This window comes from Colossoma macropomum, unplaced genomic scaffold (genome assembly GCF_904425465.1).
Source record: "Colossoma macropomum unplaced genomic scaffold, Colossoma_macropomum, whole genome shotgun sequence".
NCBI classification, from domain to species: Eukaryota; Metazoa; Chordata; class Actinopteri; order Characiformes; family Serrasalmidae; genus Colossoma; species Colossoma macropomum.
In genome coordinates this window covers 9,727,335-9,746,895 of record NW_023494784.1, presented here as the reverse complement: position 1 = coordinate 9,746,895, position 19,561 = coordinate 9,727,335, and the positions used below count along the sequence as shown (strand labels likewise).

At 38.1% G+C, this 19,561-nt stretch overlaps 1 protein-coding gene across 1 annotated transcript in view; it reads right to left on the bottom strand.

Moving 5' to 3' along the window:
• ttn.2 (titin, tandem duplicate 2) overlaps positions 1–19,561 on the bottom strand; it is a 180,173-nt gene that overhangs the window by 92,970 nt on the left and 67,642 nt on the right. The window contains exons 71-98 of the mRNA XM_036572840.1: positions 19,337–19,520; positions 18,806–18,889; positions 18,002–18,269; positions 17,563–17,823; positions 17,057–17,266; positions 16,874–16,951; positions 16,746–16,772; positions 16,543–16,599; positions 16,414–16,464; positions 15,996–16,052; positions 15,532–15,603; positions 15,042–15,089; positions 14,761–14,841; positions 14,486–14,536; positions 13,902–14,096; positions 13,587–13,697; positions 13,197–13,313; positions 12,801–12,917; positions 12,416–12,532; positions 12,032–12,148; positions 11,657–11,773; positions 10,321–11,427; positions 10,006–10,116; positions 7,461–7,544; positions 3,803–3,877; positions 3,564–3,629; positions 3,242–3,307; positions 1,987–2,031 (exon numbers count right to left, since the gene is read on the bottom strand). Coding sequence (XP_036428733.1) covers positions 1,987–2,031; positions 3,242–3,307; positions 3,564–3,629; positions 3,803–3,877; positions 7,461–7,544; positions 10,006–10,116; positions 10,321–11,427; positions 11,657–11,773; positions 12,032–12,148; positions 12,416–12,532; positions 12,801–12,917; positions 13,197–13,313; positions 13,587–13,697; positions 13,902–14,096; positions 14,486–14,536; positions 14,761–14,841; positions 15,042–15,089; positions 15,532–15,603; positions 15,996–16,052; positions 16,414–16,464; positions 16,543–16,599; positions 16,746–16,772; positions 16,874–16,951; positions 17,057–17,266; positions 17,563–17,823; positions 18,002–18,269; positions 18,806–18,889; positions 19,337–19,520 — 3,974 coding nt within the window. The remainder of the gene's footprint in view (positions 1–1,986; positions 2,032–3,241; positions 3,308–3,563; positions 3,630–3,802; positions 3,878–7,460; positions 7,545–10,005; positions 10,117–10,320; positions 11,428–11,656; positions 11,774–12,031; positions 12,149–12,415; positions 12,533–12,800; positions 12,918–13,196; positions 13,314–13,586; positions 13,698–13,901; positions 14,097–14,485; positions 14,537–14,760; positions 14,842–15,041; positions 15,090–15,531; positions 15,604–15,995; positions 16,053–16,413; positions 16,465–16,542; positions 16,600–16,745; positions 16,773–16,873; positions 16,952–17,056; positions 17,267–17,562; positions 17,824–18,001; positions 18,270–18,805; positions 18,890–19,336; positions 19,521–19,561) is intronic.

Below are 19,561 nucleotides of genomic sequence, written 5' to 3'. Positions count from 1 at the left end.
GAGCCAAAGCCACCCTCTCACCTCGTCTACCTCCTGGCATCCCTGGAGTCTCAAGTGCACCTTCCTCCAAATACTCTAGGTCTTCAGAGCCATAACTCTCTTGAGGAGCAAGTTCCCATCCCCAAGTCTCCTCTTCATCCTCTTCTTCAACCTCAAACATCTCCTCTTCAAATACTTCTTCTTCCATTTGGGTTGGGACTTTTCTCATCTGCACAGCTCCAGGGGACAGCTCTTTTACCAATGGAACCTCTGCTGGTTTCACTATTGCAGGGATCTCTTCAGTCTTTTCCTCCTTAGGTGAAACTTTCTTTGGCACCTTTTTTAGTGTAACAGATTCAATCAAGTCTTTAGGTGAAACCTTTTCTGGGATTGGCTTTTTAGTCACACCAGTGCTAGGTTTCCTCTCCACAGGAGTTAATTCAATTGGTTTTGCTTGGTCAACCTTTGGTGATGGAGTCTTTTTGGGCTCCAGTCCCTTCTTCGATGGTTCAACAGGTTTTAGAACAACCTCTTCTCTCTTCTCAGGCTCCTTAGGCAAACTGCCTTTTTTGATCACTAGAGGCTTCTTCTCCTCTTCCTTCTTTGGTGGTACATCCTTTTCCACAGGTGTTACCTTTTTGGGGAGTTCCTTCTTCTCCTCTACTTGAGGTACCTCAACAGGCTTCTTTTCAACCACTTTGTCAGGCACTTTTTGCCTGTCAATGTCTTTCAGCTGAGTTTTTGGTTCTTTTGAAATTTCCTCCTTTGGTGCCTTACTGGGTGGTAGAATTTCTGTGGGTATTTTTTCCTTTGGTTCAGGAGCCTCTTTTTGTGCTGGTGAGCCAGATGGCTTTTTTGCAAATGGCTTTAGCTGAACCTTCTCTGGTTCCTCCTCTTGTTTTGGGATTCTCTTGCCTTTCCATGATGGAGTATCAGGTTCTTTGGCCTCTTCATCCTTTTTAGCTCTATCAACAGGTTTACGTACAACCTCATCTGGTTTCTTTTCGTCAGGCTTAGGAGGCTCCACTATTTTCTTTGGGACTTCAGTTTCTTTTTGCACAGGTTCTTTCTGAGGCAGTACACCTTTCTCAAAACTAAGAGGCTCTCTGTCTCTTTCAAAAGATATAGGTTCTCTCTCTTTTGGTTCCTTTTTAGTGTCTTTTTCAGGTTCAGGCACTTGTTTTCCAGGTTTTTCAAAAGGCTTTAACTTAACTGTTTCTTGCTCTTTTGTCTCAGGTGGTAACTTCTTTATTTTCTTTAGAGCCAGGCCTGGTTCCTCTGGTGTATCCTTCTTTGGAACCTTTGCTACTTTCTTCAAATCAGGCTTTTCTTCTGTTTTTTCTTCTGGTTTTGTCTTCTCTGGTTCTTGACCATGCTCAGCTGGCTTCTCTTTTTCCAATTTAGGTTTTATTTCCTCAGTTCTCTTGATTCTTTCATATTTTTCAAACTGAATTTCAGCTTCATAACTCTCAGTAATTAAAAGCTCTCTCACTGCTTCAGCATAGACTTGCTTTTTTTCCTCCTGCTTTTCTGGTGAAGGCTTATGAACCTTCTTCAATTTAATCATTTCCTGCTCCTCTTCTTCTTTGACTTTGGAGATCCTTGTAACTTTCTTTAATGTTGGAATTTCTAGCTTTTCTTCCTCTTTTCTAGGAATTTTCCCTTTAGATTTGGAAATTGATCACATTACAGAGCGAAAAAAACTACACAGATACAATAAAAACATCAAACAACATCAACAAACACACCAAACACCAAACATGTCGTCCAGATTCCCTAGCCTATAAACGTATAAAAAAACATGACACACAACACAGACTAGGACTAACAGAACATCACACAATAGAAGACAACAATACAATACAAAAAGTACAGTGACAGCACATTAACCATCTAAAAATGCCTGTTTCAGTTGCACAGTACAAATCATAAATCATGATAAATCCTGAATGTGTTTCATTTATTACAACACTGAATTTCACAGCAGTTTTCACAGTTTCATCATACCTTTTTTCACAGGTCCAGGTGCAGCAACAGGTCCCTTTTCACCCTCTGATTAAAAAAAAAATAGCCAACAGCATTAAATATAGAAAATAAAGTAAGGTTAACTAAAAATGTACAATATTCTAGTGTTGCTTGTAAGGACATGGAGTGGAAGAAAAAAAGTAGTTGTTAATGGGAAAAAGGAACTATACACTAATAACAGCTTTGCATATGGTTAGTATTCAATAAAGCTTGAGGTTAACATGTGAACAGTGGTGCCTTTATAGTGTTAAGATGCAAATAATGTCACTCCAATAAATATAGGTATTGAATATTCATCTGTAGAAACATGTAATTCAGGCCTAAGATGTGACATTGAGCTTAAGAGTTACTTACCCCCTTTTTTTTACATATAAGAAGATGCAAGAAATGTGCACAAGAAAATGTTTTACATTTCAACTGTGAGGTTATTCTACTCCCAATACCTTCAACTTGTTGGGTAAGGGGTATCTGCTCTTCTTTAGGACCTGCCTTTGGTGCCTCAGGTTCTTGTGGTGTAAGTACTTTAAAATAATTTGAAAGAGATGTCAAAGAAAGGTCACAAGAATATCAAGATTAAGACAATTCATCAGTAGGTTCATCCATGTGGTTTCAGTCTTCTGTTTGTTCTGCTACCTGGTGTGGCAACAGTCTTCTCGTTCCTGGTCTCAAACATGTGTTTGTCTTTAATCTTCTCTCTCTCCACTTGAATTTAAAAGATATTGTGCATTTAGCTTAAGAATTATATTCAAAAGGATAAAATAATGTTTTCATAAGCTCTGTTGAAATCCATAATAAATAATTTAAATATAGATAAAGAGTCTTATAAGAGCCATTCCACCAAAGAATAATGAAGACTAAGAAACATCTTCCTTAGGAACCCATTGCTGGTAGACAGCAGATTTAAGGTGATTTAAGGTACTTTTGGCAAGATGACTTGTAGAAGTTCTAGACCCGAAGAAGTTTTGAAGTTGCAGTGTACTCAGCTGTAGATGTTTTGGATTGTATTACATGAAGGACCACCATATGAAGAGCATTCTCAGAAACTACCACACAAACCAGGCTTATGGCACACATTTGTTCACAAACAGGAGACATTTAGATTAGTATTAAAGGCATGACAACACATACATTTAGTCTCAGATGACGCTTAATATATATTAATAGCAAAAAAACTACATTAATAGCACACAGACACACGTATTTAAGAGGATTTTTAAATTATTAAACAATAAAGTACCTTCAACAGGAGACACTTTCTTTTCTTGTGGCACAACTGCAGGCTCTGGTGGTACTTTTCGTTCAACTGTGGGCCATTCAAAGTCAAGAAAGGTGATGATGAGGTTAAAGACTTCATTAAGACCACAGTAATAGTCACAAAAGACGTACAATTTAGTCCGACATGTTCACGACATATAATAGCACACAACATTTTAAGTAAAAATTATCACACATGGACAGACACACATAAGACAAGTTACAGAAACATTGACAGACAACAAATCAATGTTAAATGAAGACAAAAAGTAGAAGTTAAGGCAGCACAAGAAACATAAAAGTACCTTCAGGTGGAGAGATTTTCTTTGCCTTTGGCAAAATTTCAGGTACTGGAGATGGTTTCTTTTCAACTATGGAAAAGTATGGACAGGTTATGAAGACAGATTTAAGAAGAGGACAAAAAAATGTAGATATATACCAAACACATAGGGAGCAGAACAAAATTGTACACAAAAACACATAAAACATTTCACAAAACAATACTAAGATTTTGAGCAAAACTACTGTCACAGTATTTTTGTACCTTTGGGAGCAGCTTCCTCCCGTTTCAAAGGAGCAGGTGCCTTTTCTGGAGGAGCCATCTTCTCTGGTTCTGGCACTTTAGAATACACATGAAATAATGTTAAAAATGCACCTGCTTTAAAATATTAGCCTGTGAAAACCCTGACTGTTCTAGCATAGGGATCTTCACAAAAACGTTTGACCACACACAAACAAACACAGACAAAGGAAAGGACAGTGAGGGGCAAGAATTGTGGCATTTCAATTCTGAGAGTGTTGTGTTTCATATTCAAGTGGTACAAGAGGACACTGACATAAAAGGCCAACTGCATTCAAGCATGTGCAAGGACCGTGGTTCACTCTGCACTGCTGAATACAGGACAAGGTGAGACAAAACAAGAGATGGGCATGACGCCCAAAATTGCTGCATGGTGTTAAGAATGCGCAAGAGTTGTTATAAGAGAGCGTTTGAGACATCAAGCACGCAAGATCTTATTTCAAATACCTCTCAAAGTTGGTTCTATTGGAAGAGTAGTTTCGTGTTGCTGTGGCAGATCCTTCTGCTTCACTTTACAGGGGATTTCCTTTCTGCCCAAAGAGTGTTCTTCATGAACCAGTTTGTCACTGTGTTGATACTGTTCTGTTTTTCTGAACATGGCATCTTCGGAAACATCCTTCGATGTCTCAGGTGGTATCCAAGGTTTAGTGGAAGAGTCTTCCTTACTTATCTCAACTTGGGATTTCAGAAGAGGTTTAGGTATTTGTCTTTTTTCTTGTGTGGGTATAAATACATCCTTTGATCTATGAAGTTTTTCTCCTTGAATAAGAGCCTCTTCCTGTGGTGGTCCTATAACTTTCTTGATTGTTTGCATTTTGTCATTAATGCTGGAAACATCTAATTTGATGATCTCTCCTTCTTTGTAATGTGGGGAGAGCTCTGTTTTCTGATCATCCTTTGACAAATCTTGCATCTTTACCTGTAAAATTCCCTCTTTTTCAGTTTGTGAAGGTAGAGGTACTTCTTGAGCATGACTATGTCTCTCTTTCAGGTCTTCAGCAGAATTAAAAGACTTCTTATGCACAACCTGTTTGATAGGTCTTACAGAGTGATCTTGTGTAGGTATCATTTCATATATTTCTTTAGTAATATTTGGTTCGTCTGGAGCAATACGTCTATCAAATGTGTTCAATTCAAGAAGAGTTTTTGCTTCTTTACCTGATTCTGCAGTGGACATTACTGGTCTCTCCGAGACATGCTGTTCCTCTAAATGGACAGATTTCACTAATTTAGCAAAGGTACTGTCCTTTTGGGGAGATTCTGAATCTTCCCTTGATGAAGGACTCATTCTCAGAGGACTGTGCAGTGATTCTAATATAGGCACTTCTTCTTTCCTTATGTTTTCTGTATATTCTAAACTGATTTCTTGAATATTGGTGGACTTGTCTTCATCTACACATTTTGGCAAAAAAACCCTTTGTGAGGAAGCAATCTCCTCATCAGAAATTTGAGGAAGAATTACCTTTTCTAAGGATATTTTATGTTCTTCTTGTGGAAAATACTGCTGAACATCACTGCTTGGTTTAATGGTTTCAGTGGTATCCTGTCTAGATGTTGGAATATCTTGGGATAACACATATTTCTGTGGTACCTGTAGTTCATGATCTACTTGCTGCCCAGTGGAAAGCTTGCTCTTTTGAAGGTTTTCTACTGCTGTTCTACTGTCCTGCAGTTTCTTTGCATAGAAATGAGGACTCTTTTTCTCTTTGAGTGCTTCAACATTTTGATGAGGCTTTGACTCTTCCCTTGATATCTTAAAACCCTCTTGAGTGTTTACCGTCTTCTGATTATTAATTTGATTACACTCATCTACTGTTATCATTCTGTGAAAATCTAGGTGAGTATCTGAGTAAACATCTGATTTAACAATCGGGGACAAAATCTCTTCTTTACAAGAAATGTCCTGCCTTACATCTTTCTCTGATTTGCCTTTAAGAGCAATTTTGTCATGTTTGGTGGCTACTGATCCCTCTTCTGATTCTGTTAAAACTACTGCTACATTTTCTGTTGATGAACTCTTACTTTCTGATGTGACTGCAAGATCCTTTTCATGAGAACCAGAATAAAACCCTTTCTTAGATAGCTCGTCACTATCAACCACTAATGTCTTTACTATCCTACTTGATATGGGCTCCATTATCTCATGACCTGCTTTCACTGGGACAACAACTTTCATCTCAACATCCTCCTCCTTTCTGTGTTCCTCAACAGTTTCTTGCTTCTTTTGTATAGTAAGCTGTGAAATGCTTTGAAGGTCCTCTATTGTTTGGTCCTTATCTTTCTGTAACGTACTTTTAGAAGGAAGTACCTCTGTGGTTGTACTGCCATCTTCAAGCTTTTTGTGCAACCTTGTTGCAGGTTTTACTTTCTTTATAGCAGGTTCTTTTTCAGAAGACTTGCGTTTTGCAAAATATTCTTTCTCATCTGCCAATATTCTCTTTTTAGCATCTATCTGATTCTTTGGCGATACATTTCTTAAACGCTCAGAAGGTTCATGTTGCGAAAAGGCCTCTGTGGCATTTTCAGGGGCAGCATCTTCATCCATCTGTGCCGTTCTTTCAACTCTGGCCACTGTATCTTCTGGTCTTCTGTTTATGGAAATGTTTTCATCCGAAGACAGCTGCTCCCCAATGTAATTACCTTCATCTTGGCTCATTTGTTTTGTTATTGATCGAACATTCAACTTAGTACTAAGGTCTGGTTTGGATATTCTTGAATGCTCAGTATCTGAAAGAAGTCTCTCACAAGATATTTCTGTGTATCGCGCATCCTCTGGCTGTGAGGATTCTTCTTCAAAAGAAGTTTGTTTCGTCAGAGATGAAGTGAAAGGTATTTCGTCTGAAATCATTGAAGATTTAACTTGCACTATGCTCTTGAGATGGGTAGATTCTTGAAGTCCTAAGACGTATGTAAGAATATGCAGCAACAGAAGAAAATAAGAGGGTTGTGAAAGGCATAGATTAGATTTAAGAGTGCTGCTAGTAGCAAACCACAAAAGATACTGCGTGTAGTTTTGCACAGGATTCAAAGATGTGTTTAAGACTGAATTTGTAAGTTAGACGTGATGCATTAGGGGAGTAAAAAAACTCTTTATTTTGGTATCTTTTGTCTTAGTTATTTCAGGTCCAATGAAACATTCAGGTGGGAAAACTTCTGGTCTCATGGTGACATAGTTTTCTTTAAAGAACACTCATATGGTAAACAACTCATCCAACTGAAGAGTAGAAAGATTACAAAACTTGGCCCAAATCTCACGCAATATATGACTCTAGGCTTGATCTATTCATTAAACGTGCACTATTTCATATTGTTACTGCTGTCATTTATAATTGATGTGTTTCTAGACTGTCGTTACTATATTATTATTATTTTAGAACTATATATTTAGAGATATACATTATCTGTATTATGCAGAATGGCTTGTATGATAGTGGTAATTTGTGATATTTTCACAGGTGGTACTTGTAATTTTGGATGGGTCACTTAAAACACAGTTTTACAGTTTTACTCAGTTTACAATAAAAGCAGACACATGCATTGGTCATAAGAATTGCAAGGCAAAAGAACAAAGAATGTAGACCGAAAGAGGTTACAGAAGAAAATGAAGAGCATAATGTTATACCTTTAGCTCGTTCTTCCTCCTTTGGAGGGACAAAGCGTGCATCCTGTTTTCTTGGAGGTTCTTCCTTTGGAGGCTCCACAAGAACTTAAAACATTTAAATGACTATTAGCTGCAGTTTTAAAAATGTGTAAGAGAAAACATTACAGATACACACACAACACATAAGGCATACAAGACATCACTCTAACGAGTGAAAAGGATGTAAGATTGTGTGAACAGAAGACAATAAGAGAGCGACAGACACATAGATGATTTAGTATTAAACAGAAGATTTGTATATAAAGAGTTAGGTTTAAGAAAGATATTAGAAAGATATATTAAGGCATTCTTTAAAGTCTACTGCCATTGTACCTTTTGCAGGAGTTACGTCTTCTCTTTGGGAAACTTCTCTGTCTCCTTTTGTAGAAATAAGAGTAATCTCTTTCTTAAGAGGCACAGAATCTTCTTTGTTTGGAAGAACTTTCTTTTTAAGCTGAACATCTTCCTCCACTTTGGCTTTAAGTACATGAGTTACTGCTTTTGTATGAAGAAAAGATTCTTCTTTTTCAGAAGCTACAACAATCTCCTTGAACTCCGGTAGAATATCTTCCTTTTTCTCTAGGGTAGACACAGCTGTTATCTCTATCTTTTGAGACATCTCTTCTTTCTTTGAAGATATAAGATACTCCGTTTCCTTGGGTAAAATGTCTTCTCTTATTTCAGTAGGAGGTGTGAGTGTTACCTTCAGTGTTTCTGATGTTTTTTCTTCTTTAGAAGAAAACATTAATTCCTTCTCCTTATACAGAATGCCTTCTTCCATTCTTGGCACCAGTGTTGCCTGCACTTCTTTTTTAAGTGAAATAACTTCCTTCTTTCTCTTTTCCTCCTCATGTTTAGATTCAGGTATAATTTTATATTTCTGCTCAGGCTTAACTTCAGGTTTAGGTTCATGTTTGATCTCAGGCTTAGTCTCAGGCTTGACCTCAGGTTTAGGTTCACGTTTCATCTCAGGTTTAGGCTCAGGCTTAACTTCAGGTTTAGGTTTGACCTCAGGTTTAAGATCAGGCTTAATCTCAGGTTTAGGCTCAGGTTTAACCTCAGGTATAGGCTCAGGCTTAACCTCAGGTATAGGCACAGGCTTAACCTCAGGTTTAAGTTTGACCTCAGGTTTAGGCTCAGGCTTAACCTCAGGTTTAAGTTTGACCTCAGGTTTAGGTTCAGGCTTAACTTCAGGTTTAGGTTTGGCCTCAGGTTTAGGTTCAGGCTTAACTTCAGGTTTAGGTTTGACCTCAGGTTTAGGCTTAGGCTTAACTTCAGGTTTTGGTTTGACCTTAGATATAGACTCAGGCTTAATCTCGGGTTTAGGTTCAGGTTTTATTTCAGTTTTAGGCTCAGGCTTAACCTCAGGTTTAGGTTCAGGTTTGACCTCAGGTTTAGGTTCAGGTTTGACCTCAGGTTTAGGCTCAGGCTTAACCTCAGGTTTAGGTTCAGGTTTGATCTCAGGTTTAGGCTCAGGCTTAACTTCATGTTTAATCTCAGGTTGTGGTTTAGGCTTAACTTCCGGTTTCGCTTTGACCTCAGGCTTAACTTCATGTTTAATCTCAGGTTGTGGCTTAGCCTTAACGTCAGGTTTCGCTTTGACCTCAGGTTTAGGCTCAGGTTTGACCTCAGGTTTAGGCTCAGGTTTGACCTCAAGTTTAGGCTCAGGCTTGACCTCAGGTTTAGGCTCAGGCTTCACCTCAGGTTCAGGTTTGACTTTAGCTTTCAGCTCAGGCTTAATCTCGGGTTTAGGCTCAGGCTTAACTTTAGGTTCAGGTTTGACTTTAGCTTTCAGATCAGGCTTAATCTCGAGTTTAGGCTCAGGCTTAACTTCAGCTTTCATTTTGACCTCAGGTTTAGGCTCAGGCTTAACTTCAGGTTTAGGTTCAGGTTTGATCTCAGGTTTAGGCTCAGACTTAACTTCAGGTTTAGGCTCAGGTTTAACCTCAGCTATTGGCTCAAACTTTATCTCAGACTTAGGTTTAGGCTTAACATCAAGTTTTGGCTCAGGCATAACCTTAGGTTTAGGCTCAAATTTAACCTCAGATTTATCCTCAAATTTAACCTCAGGCTTAAGCTCAGAAATTATGTCTGTCTTTATTAGCATCTTTTCTTTTTCAAGAGAAGGTTCATCTTTCTTCTTAGGTAGTATTTCCACTTTCTCTTCTTTCTTGAGGGCAGGAGTGACATCTTTCTTCTGAGAAACCTCTTTTGGTTTAAGCACAGGAGAAACATCTTTCACTTCCTCTTTCTGTATAGGTATACATGTAGGGACCTCTGGCTTCTTGAAAGGTTCTTGTACTTTGAAAGAATATTCAAATTAAAGATATTGCTTCAAGTTGCACTGTTTTAAGAGTTTATCAACCCAAAATCAGTGTAAGAGATACAAGAAACATAAGACAACAAGTCAACAAAATGCCACTGTGGGATCATGGTTTTCCCATAAGAGCGTGGCAAATAAGAGGACAGTTCAACACAGGCACATGCACAAAAGAATGTCTACTGACATAAAAACAAGAACTAATACCTTTTTGAGGGGCTACCTCCTTAGGAACCACAGTGGGCTGTTCTGGTTTAGGTGGCACTGCTTTTGGTGGTTCAATCTGAGTTGGTTTTCGTTTCTGTTCCTCCACATGAGCTTAAAATGAAATTTATTTTGGTTTTAATTCGCATTTAAAGGTTACATCAATGCAGACACAGTGACAAAAGACATGCTTCCAAACTGGAAGCTGGACAAACACACAGCACCACACGATATGCAAGAACAATATGCAAGATCTTCAGAAAAGATTAGCATATTAACTGAAGAAGACAGTAAGATAGTAAGAGATACAAATACTACCTTTTGCTGGAGGTGACTCAGTTTTCCTCACTGCTGTAGGCTTGGGTTCTTGCTTCACCTCAGGTTTAGGTTCAGGCTTGATTTCAGGTTTAGGTTCAGGCTTAATCTCAAGCTTAGGTTCAGGTCTGACCTCAGTTTTAGGCGGAGGCTTAACTTCAGGTTTAGGTTCAGGTCTAACCTCAAGTTTAGGCTCAGGTTTGACCTCAGGTTTAGGCTCAGGTTTGACCTCAGGTTTAGGTGGAGGCTTAACTTCAGGTTTAGGCGGAGGCTTAACTTCAGGTTTAGGCTCAGGTTTGACCTCAGGTTTTAGTTCTGGCTTAACTTCAGGTTTAGGTTCAGGTTTAACCTCAAGTTTATGCTCAGGTTTAGGCTCAGGCTTCACCTCAGGTTTAGGCTCAGGCTTCGCCTCAGGTTTAGGCTCAGGCTTAACCTCAGGTTTTGGTTTGGGTTTGACCTCAGGTTTCAGCTCAGGCTTAACCTCGGCTTTAGGTTCAGGCTTGACCTCAGGTTTAGGCTCAGGCTTGACCTCAGGTTTAGGCACAGGCTTAACCTCAGGTTTTGGTTCAGGTTTGACCTCAGGTTTCAGCTCAGGCTTAACCTCGGCTTTAGGTTCAGGTCTGACCTCAGGTTTCAGCTCAGGCTTAACCTTGGCTTTAGGTTCAGGTTTGACCTCAGGTTTCAGCTCAGGCTTAACCTTAGCTTTAGGTTCAGGTTTGACCTCAGGTTTCAGCTCAGGCTTAACCTCAGCTTTAGGTTCAGGTTTGACCTCAGGTTTTGGCTTAGGTTTGACCTCAGGTTTAAGTTCAGGCTTAACTTCAGGTTTAGGTTCAGGTTGGACCTCAGGTTTCAGCTCAGGTTTAATCTCAGGTTTAGGCTCAAGAGTGATATCTTTCTTTTGAGGCAAAATATCTTCTTTTATAAGAGAAGGTTCGTATTCCTTCTTCTTAGGTAGTATTTCCACTTTCTCTTCTTTCTTGAGGGCAGGAGTGACATCTTTCTTCTGAGAAACCTCTTTTGGTTTAAGCACAGGAGAAACGTCTTCTTTCACTTCCTCTTTCGGTATAGGTATACATGTAGGGACCTCTGGCTTCTTGGAAGGTTCTTGTACTTTGAAAGAATATTCAAATTAAAGACAATGCTTCAAGTTGCACTGTTTTAAGAGTTTATCAACCCAAAATCAGTGTAAGAAATACAAGAAACATAAGACAGCAGTAAGTCAACAAAATGCCACTGTGGGATCATGGTTTTCCCATAAGAGCGTGGCAAATATAAGGACAGTTCAACACAGACACATACACAAAAGAATATCGACTGACATAAAAACAAGAACTAATACCTTTTTGAGGGGCTACCTCCTTAGGAACCACAGTGGGCTGTTCTGGTTCATGTTTAGGTGGTACAGCTTTTGGTGGTTCAATCAAAGTTGGTTTTCGTTTCTCTTCCTCCACATGAACTTGAAATGACATTTATTTTGGTTTTAATTCACATGTAAAGGCTATACATCAGTACAATTAAAGATAATCCTTTAAACTGCACTGTTTTAAGGCTTTGTCAACCCAAAAACTGTGTAAAGTACTAGAAACATAATAAGACAACAAAATGCCACTGTGGGATCATGGTTTTCCCTTAAGAGCATGGCAAGTATGAAGACTGCTTAACACAGACACATGCACAAAAGAACATCTGACATGAAAAAAACATGAACTAATACCTTTTTGAGGGGCTACTTCCTGAGGAACCACAGTGGGTTGTTCTGGTTTAGGTTTAGGTGGCACTGCTTTTGGTGGTTCTGGCTGAATTGGTTTTCGTTTTTCTTCTTCCACACGAACTTCAAATGACATTTTAATTTTAATTCACAAGTAAAGACAACACATCAAACACATTAAAGACAATGCTTCATACTGCACTGCTTCACGGGTTTGTCAACCCAAAAACCAGGGTAAGATACAAGAAACACAAGACAACAACATTAAGTCAACAAAAAGCCACTGTGTGTCATGGCCTTCCCCTAAGAGCGTGGCAAATAAGTGGACAGCTTAACACAGGCACACACATAAAATACTATCTATTGACATGAAAAAACATGAACTAATACCTTTTTGAGGGGCTACTTCCTGAGGAACCACGGTGGGTTGTTCTGGTTTAGGTTTAAGTGGCACTGCCTTTGGTGGTTCTGGCTGAATTGGTTTTCGTTTCTCTTCTTCCACACGAACTTAAAATGACATTTATTTTGGTTTTAATTCATTTTTATAGGCTATGCATCAAAGTAATCACAGACAATGCTTCACACTGCACTGCGTTAAGGGTTTATTAACCCAAAAATCAGTGTAAAAGACAAGAAACACAAGACAACAACATTAAGTCAACAAATGCCACCGTGTGATCATGGCTTTCCTAAGAGCGTGGCGAATAAGAGGACAGCTTAACACAGGCACACACATAAAAGACTATCTACTGACATTAAAAACATGAACTGATACCTTTTTGAAGGGTTACTTCCTGAGGAACCACAATGGGCTTCTCTGGTTCAGGTTTAGGTGGCACAGCTTTTGGTGGTTCTGGCTGAACTGGTTTTCGTTTCTCTTCCTCTACATGAACTTAAAATGACATTTGTTTTTAGTTTATTTCACGTGTAAAGGCTACACAGGAAAGCAATTACAGATAATGCATTAAACTGCACTGTTTTAAGGGATTGTCAACCCAAAAAACAATGTAAGCTACAAGAAACACAGGACAACGAGAAGTCAACAAAATGCCACTGTGAGATCATGATTTTCTCCTAAGAGCGTGGCAAATAAGAAGACATAAATAAGACGTCAGACACAGACACATGCATAAAAGAATAGCTACTGACATAAAAAAACATGAACTAATACCTTTTTGAGGGGCTACCTCCTTAGGTACCGCAGTGGGTTTTTCCGGTTCAGGTTTAGGTGGCACAGCTTTTGGTGGTTCTGGTTGAGTTGGTTTTCGCTTCTCTTCCTCCACATGAACTTAAAATGACATTCATTTTGGTTTTAATTCATATGTAAGGGTTACACATCAAAGTAATTAAAGAATTGTTTTAAAGAATTGACAAACGCAACACATTCACATAAATATAAATATGTCTTATGTGGCCCAAATGAACTTCCAACACAGGACAAGGACAATAAATCACAATGCCACTGAACATCATGGTTTCCCCATAAGAGCGTGGCTGATAACAATAAGACATGTACATGTACAGCAAGACATTCACTCACAAAAATCACATGAACTAATACCTTTTTGAGGGGCTACTTCCTTAGGAACCAAGACGACTGGTTCTGGTTCGGTTGGTACTGCCCTTGGTGGTTCTGGTTCAGCTGGTTTTGGTTTTTTGACCTCCGGAGGAACTTAAAAGAACATTCATTTCGCTCTTAATTCAGGGTTTCAGGACTTACATAACAAAGCAGGTACAATGACAAAAAGCACAAAATGACACTTCCAAATCGGAAGCAACACAGACACAAGGGAACACACAGGTTTAAAACAAAACAGTTTTAGAACAGATTAGGATGAAATTTAAAGACAAAACTTAGTTGACAGACAGACACTACCTTTGGCTGGAGGCAACTCAATTTTCTTCTCAGGTACAGGCTTTGGCTCAGGAGCTGGTTTCACCTTGGCCTCAGGTACAGGCTCAGGCTTAGCCTCCAGCCTGGGCTCTGCTTTGGGTTCAGCTACTGGGGCAGGTTTAGGCGTTGGTTCTTTGGGTTTAGGCTCTGGAACCACAGGAGCTACAGGTTCTGGCACTTTTTCATGTAATACAAAGAACCGTTATTAGTAATAAAGGAAACAAAATATTTAGAAAGGCAAAAGATCTCTGACAAGAGTATTGTTAACACACAGGGTAAACATATCATGACAATGACACTTTTTTTGACAGTAAAAGGACATTGTAAGACATAGTAGACTCTAAACAGTAAATGTGGCACAACCGAGTAACAAAAAAAGGACTAAGACAGAAACTACAAATGTTAACAATATGACGGAGAAACACTGTTAAAAGAGTGAATATTACATGAATATCACAAACAAAATAAATAGTACAACAATGCCCCTATGTTTTGACAGACGGTGAACAGATGTATTGTTAAAAGATGTAAACATGAATACTACAAATAGACACACAACAAAATACCTTTCTTGGGAGTGACTGGAGTTGGCTGAGGAGCAGGTACCTCTTCAGGTGCTTTTAAAATATCAGAAGTAGGAATTCACAAAAAACCCAAATCCATTTAATGTCATAAAGACATTTCCACAATATTTAAAACTTCAAAGACAAACAGATTCAAGGACATACACAGAATGTGCCATAGACAAAGTAAAGATGTCACAATGTACACAAATCTTGAAGTAAACAAATGTTGATTATCCAACAAATTGACAGAAGATCATGAACATTTACAACTGTACCTTTCGGTGTGGGACGTTCTTTTGGTTTCTCCACCTTTACTGGTACAATTGTTTCCTCCACGGGTTTCTTGACTTTGGGTACTTAAAAATATATTCATGTATATAGTCATTAACAGATATGACGTTACGTGCTTTTAGGTGACCATTACTGACAAACTGACAAACATAAAGTTTACAGGATGCACTCAAGAGAAAAACACATAAAAAGATATGAAAAATGTGTAACATTTAACTGATTACAATGCTGGTCTATACAACACAACACTGAGGCATTTGTATACCTTTAGGTGGTGCTACTTCCTTCTCCTCAACTCGTTCCTCCTCTGGAACTTGAAGAACAATCACCACATTAGATCAAAACTACAAGCTTCGGCTTTGAGAGCAATCATGCATGAGCAATGCAGAAGAATTAGGAAACACCACAGAGACAGATATTTTGAATGTTTACATATTTTACAGACAGAAAGGACGCAGCACAAGTGCACAGAAAATATATATTAGTTAAAGAACAGCCAATCTGAAAAGCACATCTACTGAGACAGCATACACACAGACTAACAATAAAAGTCTCAATTCATTACATTAGCAACAACAGTAGCATATGTAGAAGCATAAGAAGAGCACATGACATTGTTAATTTGCAAAAGATGATGTCTTAACCCAAAACTTGAAACAACAAAAGACACAGACAGACTATGAAGATGACATTAGCGTGTTTGCCACCATGTAGCAGAAAGCCACTGCAGCCAATATTCTACTGTCACTCAGTACCTTTGATTGGAACTTCCTCTCTCATTCCTAATGCTTTTCTCTCAATAGTCTCTTCCACGGGGATCCTCAGGGCTGGTGAAAAAGAGAATGCTCTTAGAAAAACAGACTAACACTATTCATGTTTTGGATGTATATTTTGACGAAGAACAGTATGACAAAGAAACAAGAAACACTGACACAATGAAATTACAGACAAAATGAAGACAAACGATCTTTGAAGATACAAATACAAACACGTTAAACTGTTCCGACACATATATGGCAGAGACAAACACAGTGAAGGACACAAAGACCCATTGTGAATTTTTGAAAGATGCCATGGAAAGAATAAGAAGAGATGAGTTATTAACAAGAACAATGAAAAGGTGACACGTTCAAGTTGTTTATGCTGAAAAAAAGGAAGAGGGTTAGTTTGTTGGTGAGACTTGAGTGAATGAACCAGAATGGAAAGCTCTCAGTGATACCTGTTATAGAGACTTCCTCTACTACCCTCTCTTCTGTCCTGTATTCATACTCATATTCTGATGAAGGACAACAATTCATGACAAACATCAGAAATATAACCAGATAAATCATGTTTTATTATTATTATTATTATTATTATTATTATTATTATTATAACATTGCTGTTATTTTAAATCCAGTGGCATTAATTGGTTATTCCAAAACATTTCAGAATTTCACTTGAAAAAAACATTTTTGAAAATCGGTGCTGGTGAGATTACAGCATTATGCTCATCGACACTTTTGAAGTTCTGGATTAATGGATGGGATGGTTAAGGATGAAGATGATTATTATTGTTAGCCTGAATGTCCACTTTTAATGCATGGCTTTGTAAGATAATGAAGAGTTAGTTATCAGGGTTCAGGTATATGGTATACCTTGTACTTCCATCTTTTCTTCATAATGATAGTATTCTGCAGAAGTTTCAGCTTTCAAAATAAAGAATTAAATTAGTGAGTGCATTCAGGGTTGGAGATTTTACAACTAGATTTAGGTCCCTTTCTTACCTTCAATAGTAAATGCAGATGGTGCTTCAGGGACTTGTATTGATGAATCAGGGATATCTGAGGGGTTTTAAATATCAGTTGAATTTCTAGCACAAACTATTGAAACTAATCAATTGTGTGTAGTATAAAAAAGTTGAATACACTATCTATATATAACTTTGTGCTTCATTATTAATAAAGGGACCTTTAATTAAATTACTTACCATAAGGTACCCTTCCTACATCAATTTCTGTGAAAGGAGGTACAGTAACATAACGTTATGGACATAAATGCACTGGAACATGCACGCCACATAAATTTTATTCAAGTGACTAAGGGGTTGGTACAGACCTTTACCAGACAGATACAGCTCTGCTGTACTTTTGGCTTCACCTCTGGGCTCCAATCTGACAATCACTGAATATACGCCTAAAGAATTGTTCATAAGATTAATAGGGCCCATTTTAGATGAATAAGAAGATGAAAATCATAGAGACATAAAACTGAATGCAGCTGGATGTTGGCTGGACGAACCTTCATCCTCAGAGGTTACGTTGCGGATGATCATAAAGTGCCGTCGACCTTCGCTTCTGAATGTGTACTTTGGACTCTCTTTAAGCTCCCATGTATCCTTGTACCATGTTACTACTGCGTTGTCGAAGGACACTTCACATTCAAAAGTTGCGGACTGTCGTTCCCGGACAACAATGTTCTGAATGCGCTTAGTGAAATGAATTTGTTCCGCTAAAGAGAAATAACGCAAGGTTGATGATCAGAGAATAAATCTACTGTTTGTTTTCCTCATTTTTTTCTGATGCACAAACAAAGCATTTGTGCTTCAATGAAAATTGGAAAAAAACACTTTTAAACTCTCCATAATTTGTTGAATAATCATTATTTAAGCATTGCTTAAGATGCCTATTAAAAATATCCAAAAAGAAGGCAAGAAAACAAGGCTTATTCACAGATGAAGATGGAAGAGGTTAGTAGATGGTCTAACTTGTACAATAAAAAGATGAGTCTCACGAATGTATACACACCTTCAACCCAAAGATTTGCAGCTGTTTCAAGGTGTCTGTATTTGCACATATATTCTCCCTGGTCTTCAGGCCTAACGTCTTTGATCGAGAGCTTCTGAGTATAATTAGCCACAGCGTATGTGTATCGGCCACGAGGCTCTAAAAGCTTTCCATTTTTAAACCACTGTGCCTTTACATTGGGTATGGAGAACTGGCATGTTAGTGTGCAGGTTTGGCCTTCCTTACCAGCAACATCTTCCATGTGCCGTTCCACTTCACCTTCTGTAAAAAAGAAAAGTGAGAGAACATTAAAACCCTATACTCGTACCTTTTATTAAATTCAAACCAGTGTTAAAATCCTTAAGAATGAATGGTAAAAGCCATGCTAAATGGCAACATTAGCTATCTTTCTTTCTTGGCTGTATGATCATAGTTCATTTTTTAGGTGTACGGTACATACCCAATACTGTAAGTTTGGCGCTAGAGATATGAGGCCCACAAACAATTCGGTAACTGCCTTCATCCTTGGTCTGGCAATTCTTGATCTTCAAGATGTGGCGGTCACCACTAATTTTGATCTCGTACTTGTCACTTGTTTCAAGTTTTTGGGTTCCTTTATACCAGGTCAGCATGATCTCTGGGTAGTTGATCTTGATCTCACATTCAAAGACAGCCTCCTTGTTGGCATCTGTCGTCTGATCTGTGATGTCTCTGATCAACGTAACAGGCTACACAGACAATGATAACTGCATGTGAGGATTCGCAAAACAACATATGGCAGCAGATACACAAAAAAAAAACATTAATGGTATTTTTGATTTTTGATTTTTTTTGGCATTCTGACTTTAGGTGCCATTGACTGAGAATGCGCTGTAGATGGTTCTATATAGAACTTTTTTGAAAAGGGTTCTATATAGCACCAAAAAGTGTTCTTCTATTGTTACGATGTCAAGCTTGTAATAAGAAGAACCCTTTATGGTGCTTTATAAAAGGTACTATAGAGATCCATCTACAGCACATTCTCCATCAATCTGAAGAACCTTTTATGATGCAAAGAACCTTATAATCAAGCAAAAGGTTTGTTGAGGGTTCATGGTTCTATATAGAGCTATTTCTTTACTAAAGAACCTTTGCAAAAACATAATTTTTAAGTGTGCAGACAGTACAGTAAAGCATAATAAAAAATAACAATTGAACTGCTCAGTGTTATGCTTCATGTTGAATATGAATTCATTAATCGCGAATCATTAACAAATATTCAAACCTCAGTTTGCTCCATCCTCTTCTGCAAATCAGCCACAAGTTTGGCCAAATCTTCATCTGGCTCACGTCTTGCACGTTCCACTTCCTAACAGCAAAAAAAATCAAGAATCAAAATGAAAGAGAGCACTATACAGTAAAATACTATGGCAAAAGGTGTCTTTCTTGAAATGTTAACTTAACATGAGAAGGAAAAACATCCTTTATTTTTAATGTAAGTCAATGGAACCAGACATTTTCTTAGTCATTCTGGGCCATTTTTTTGTCCATTCATCAGGAAATTTACACACACAATGTAAAGGACAGTAGGCCTTTTCAAAGTATGTCAAAAACTGAAAAATGCAAAAAATGGAAATACAAGGTTTTGTTCCAACAGCAGTGTTATACTTCTTGGATAAGCAGCATATAAACCACACCAAGCTAGCAAATAAAAGCCAAAAACATCTGAACTTAAATAATACAAAAATCAGGTTCATAAATATTCTCTAGTTAACACTAGAGCAATGCAATATACAGTACATGCAAACACTCTCACCGGTCTTCCACTTTCTTCTTCTTTCTCCCTCTTGAGCTGCTCAATGGCCTGAAGAATGCCTCGGTAGTCTGTGATGCCATACATGCGAGCATATTTCTCATACTCTTTGGGATCCACATTTCTGAGCAGCTCAACAATGTCAATTTCCTTTTCCTCTTTTGGGCTTTTCTGCTTTGAGGGTGTCCTAAAAACAAACATAGAGTATGGTTTATTTATTCCATTCAG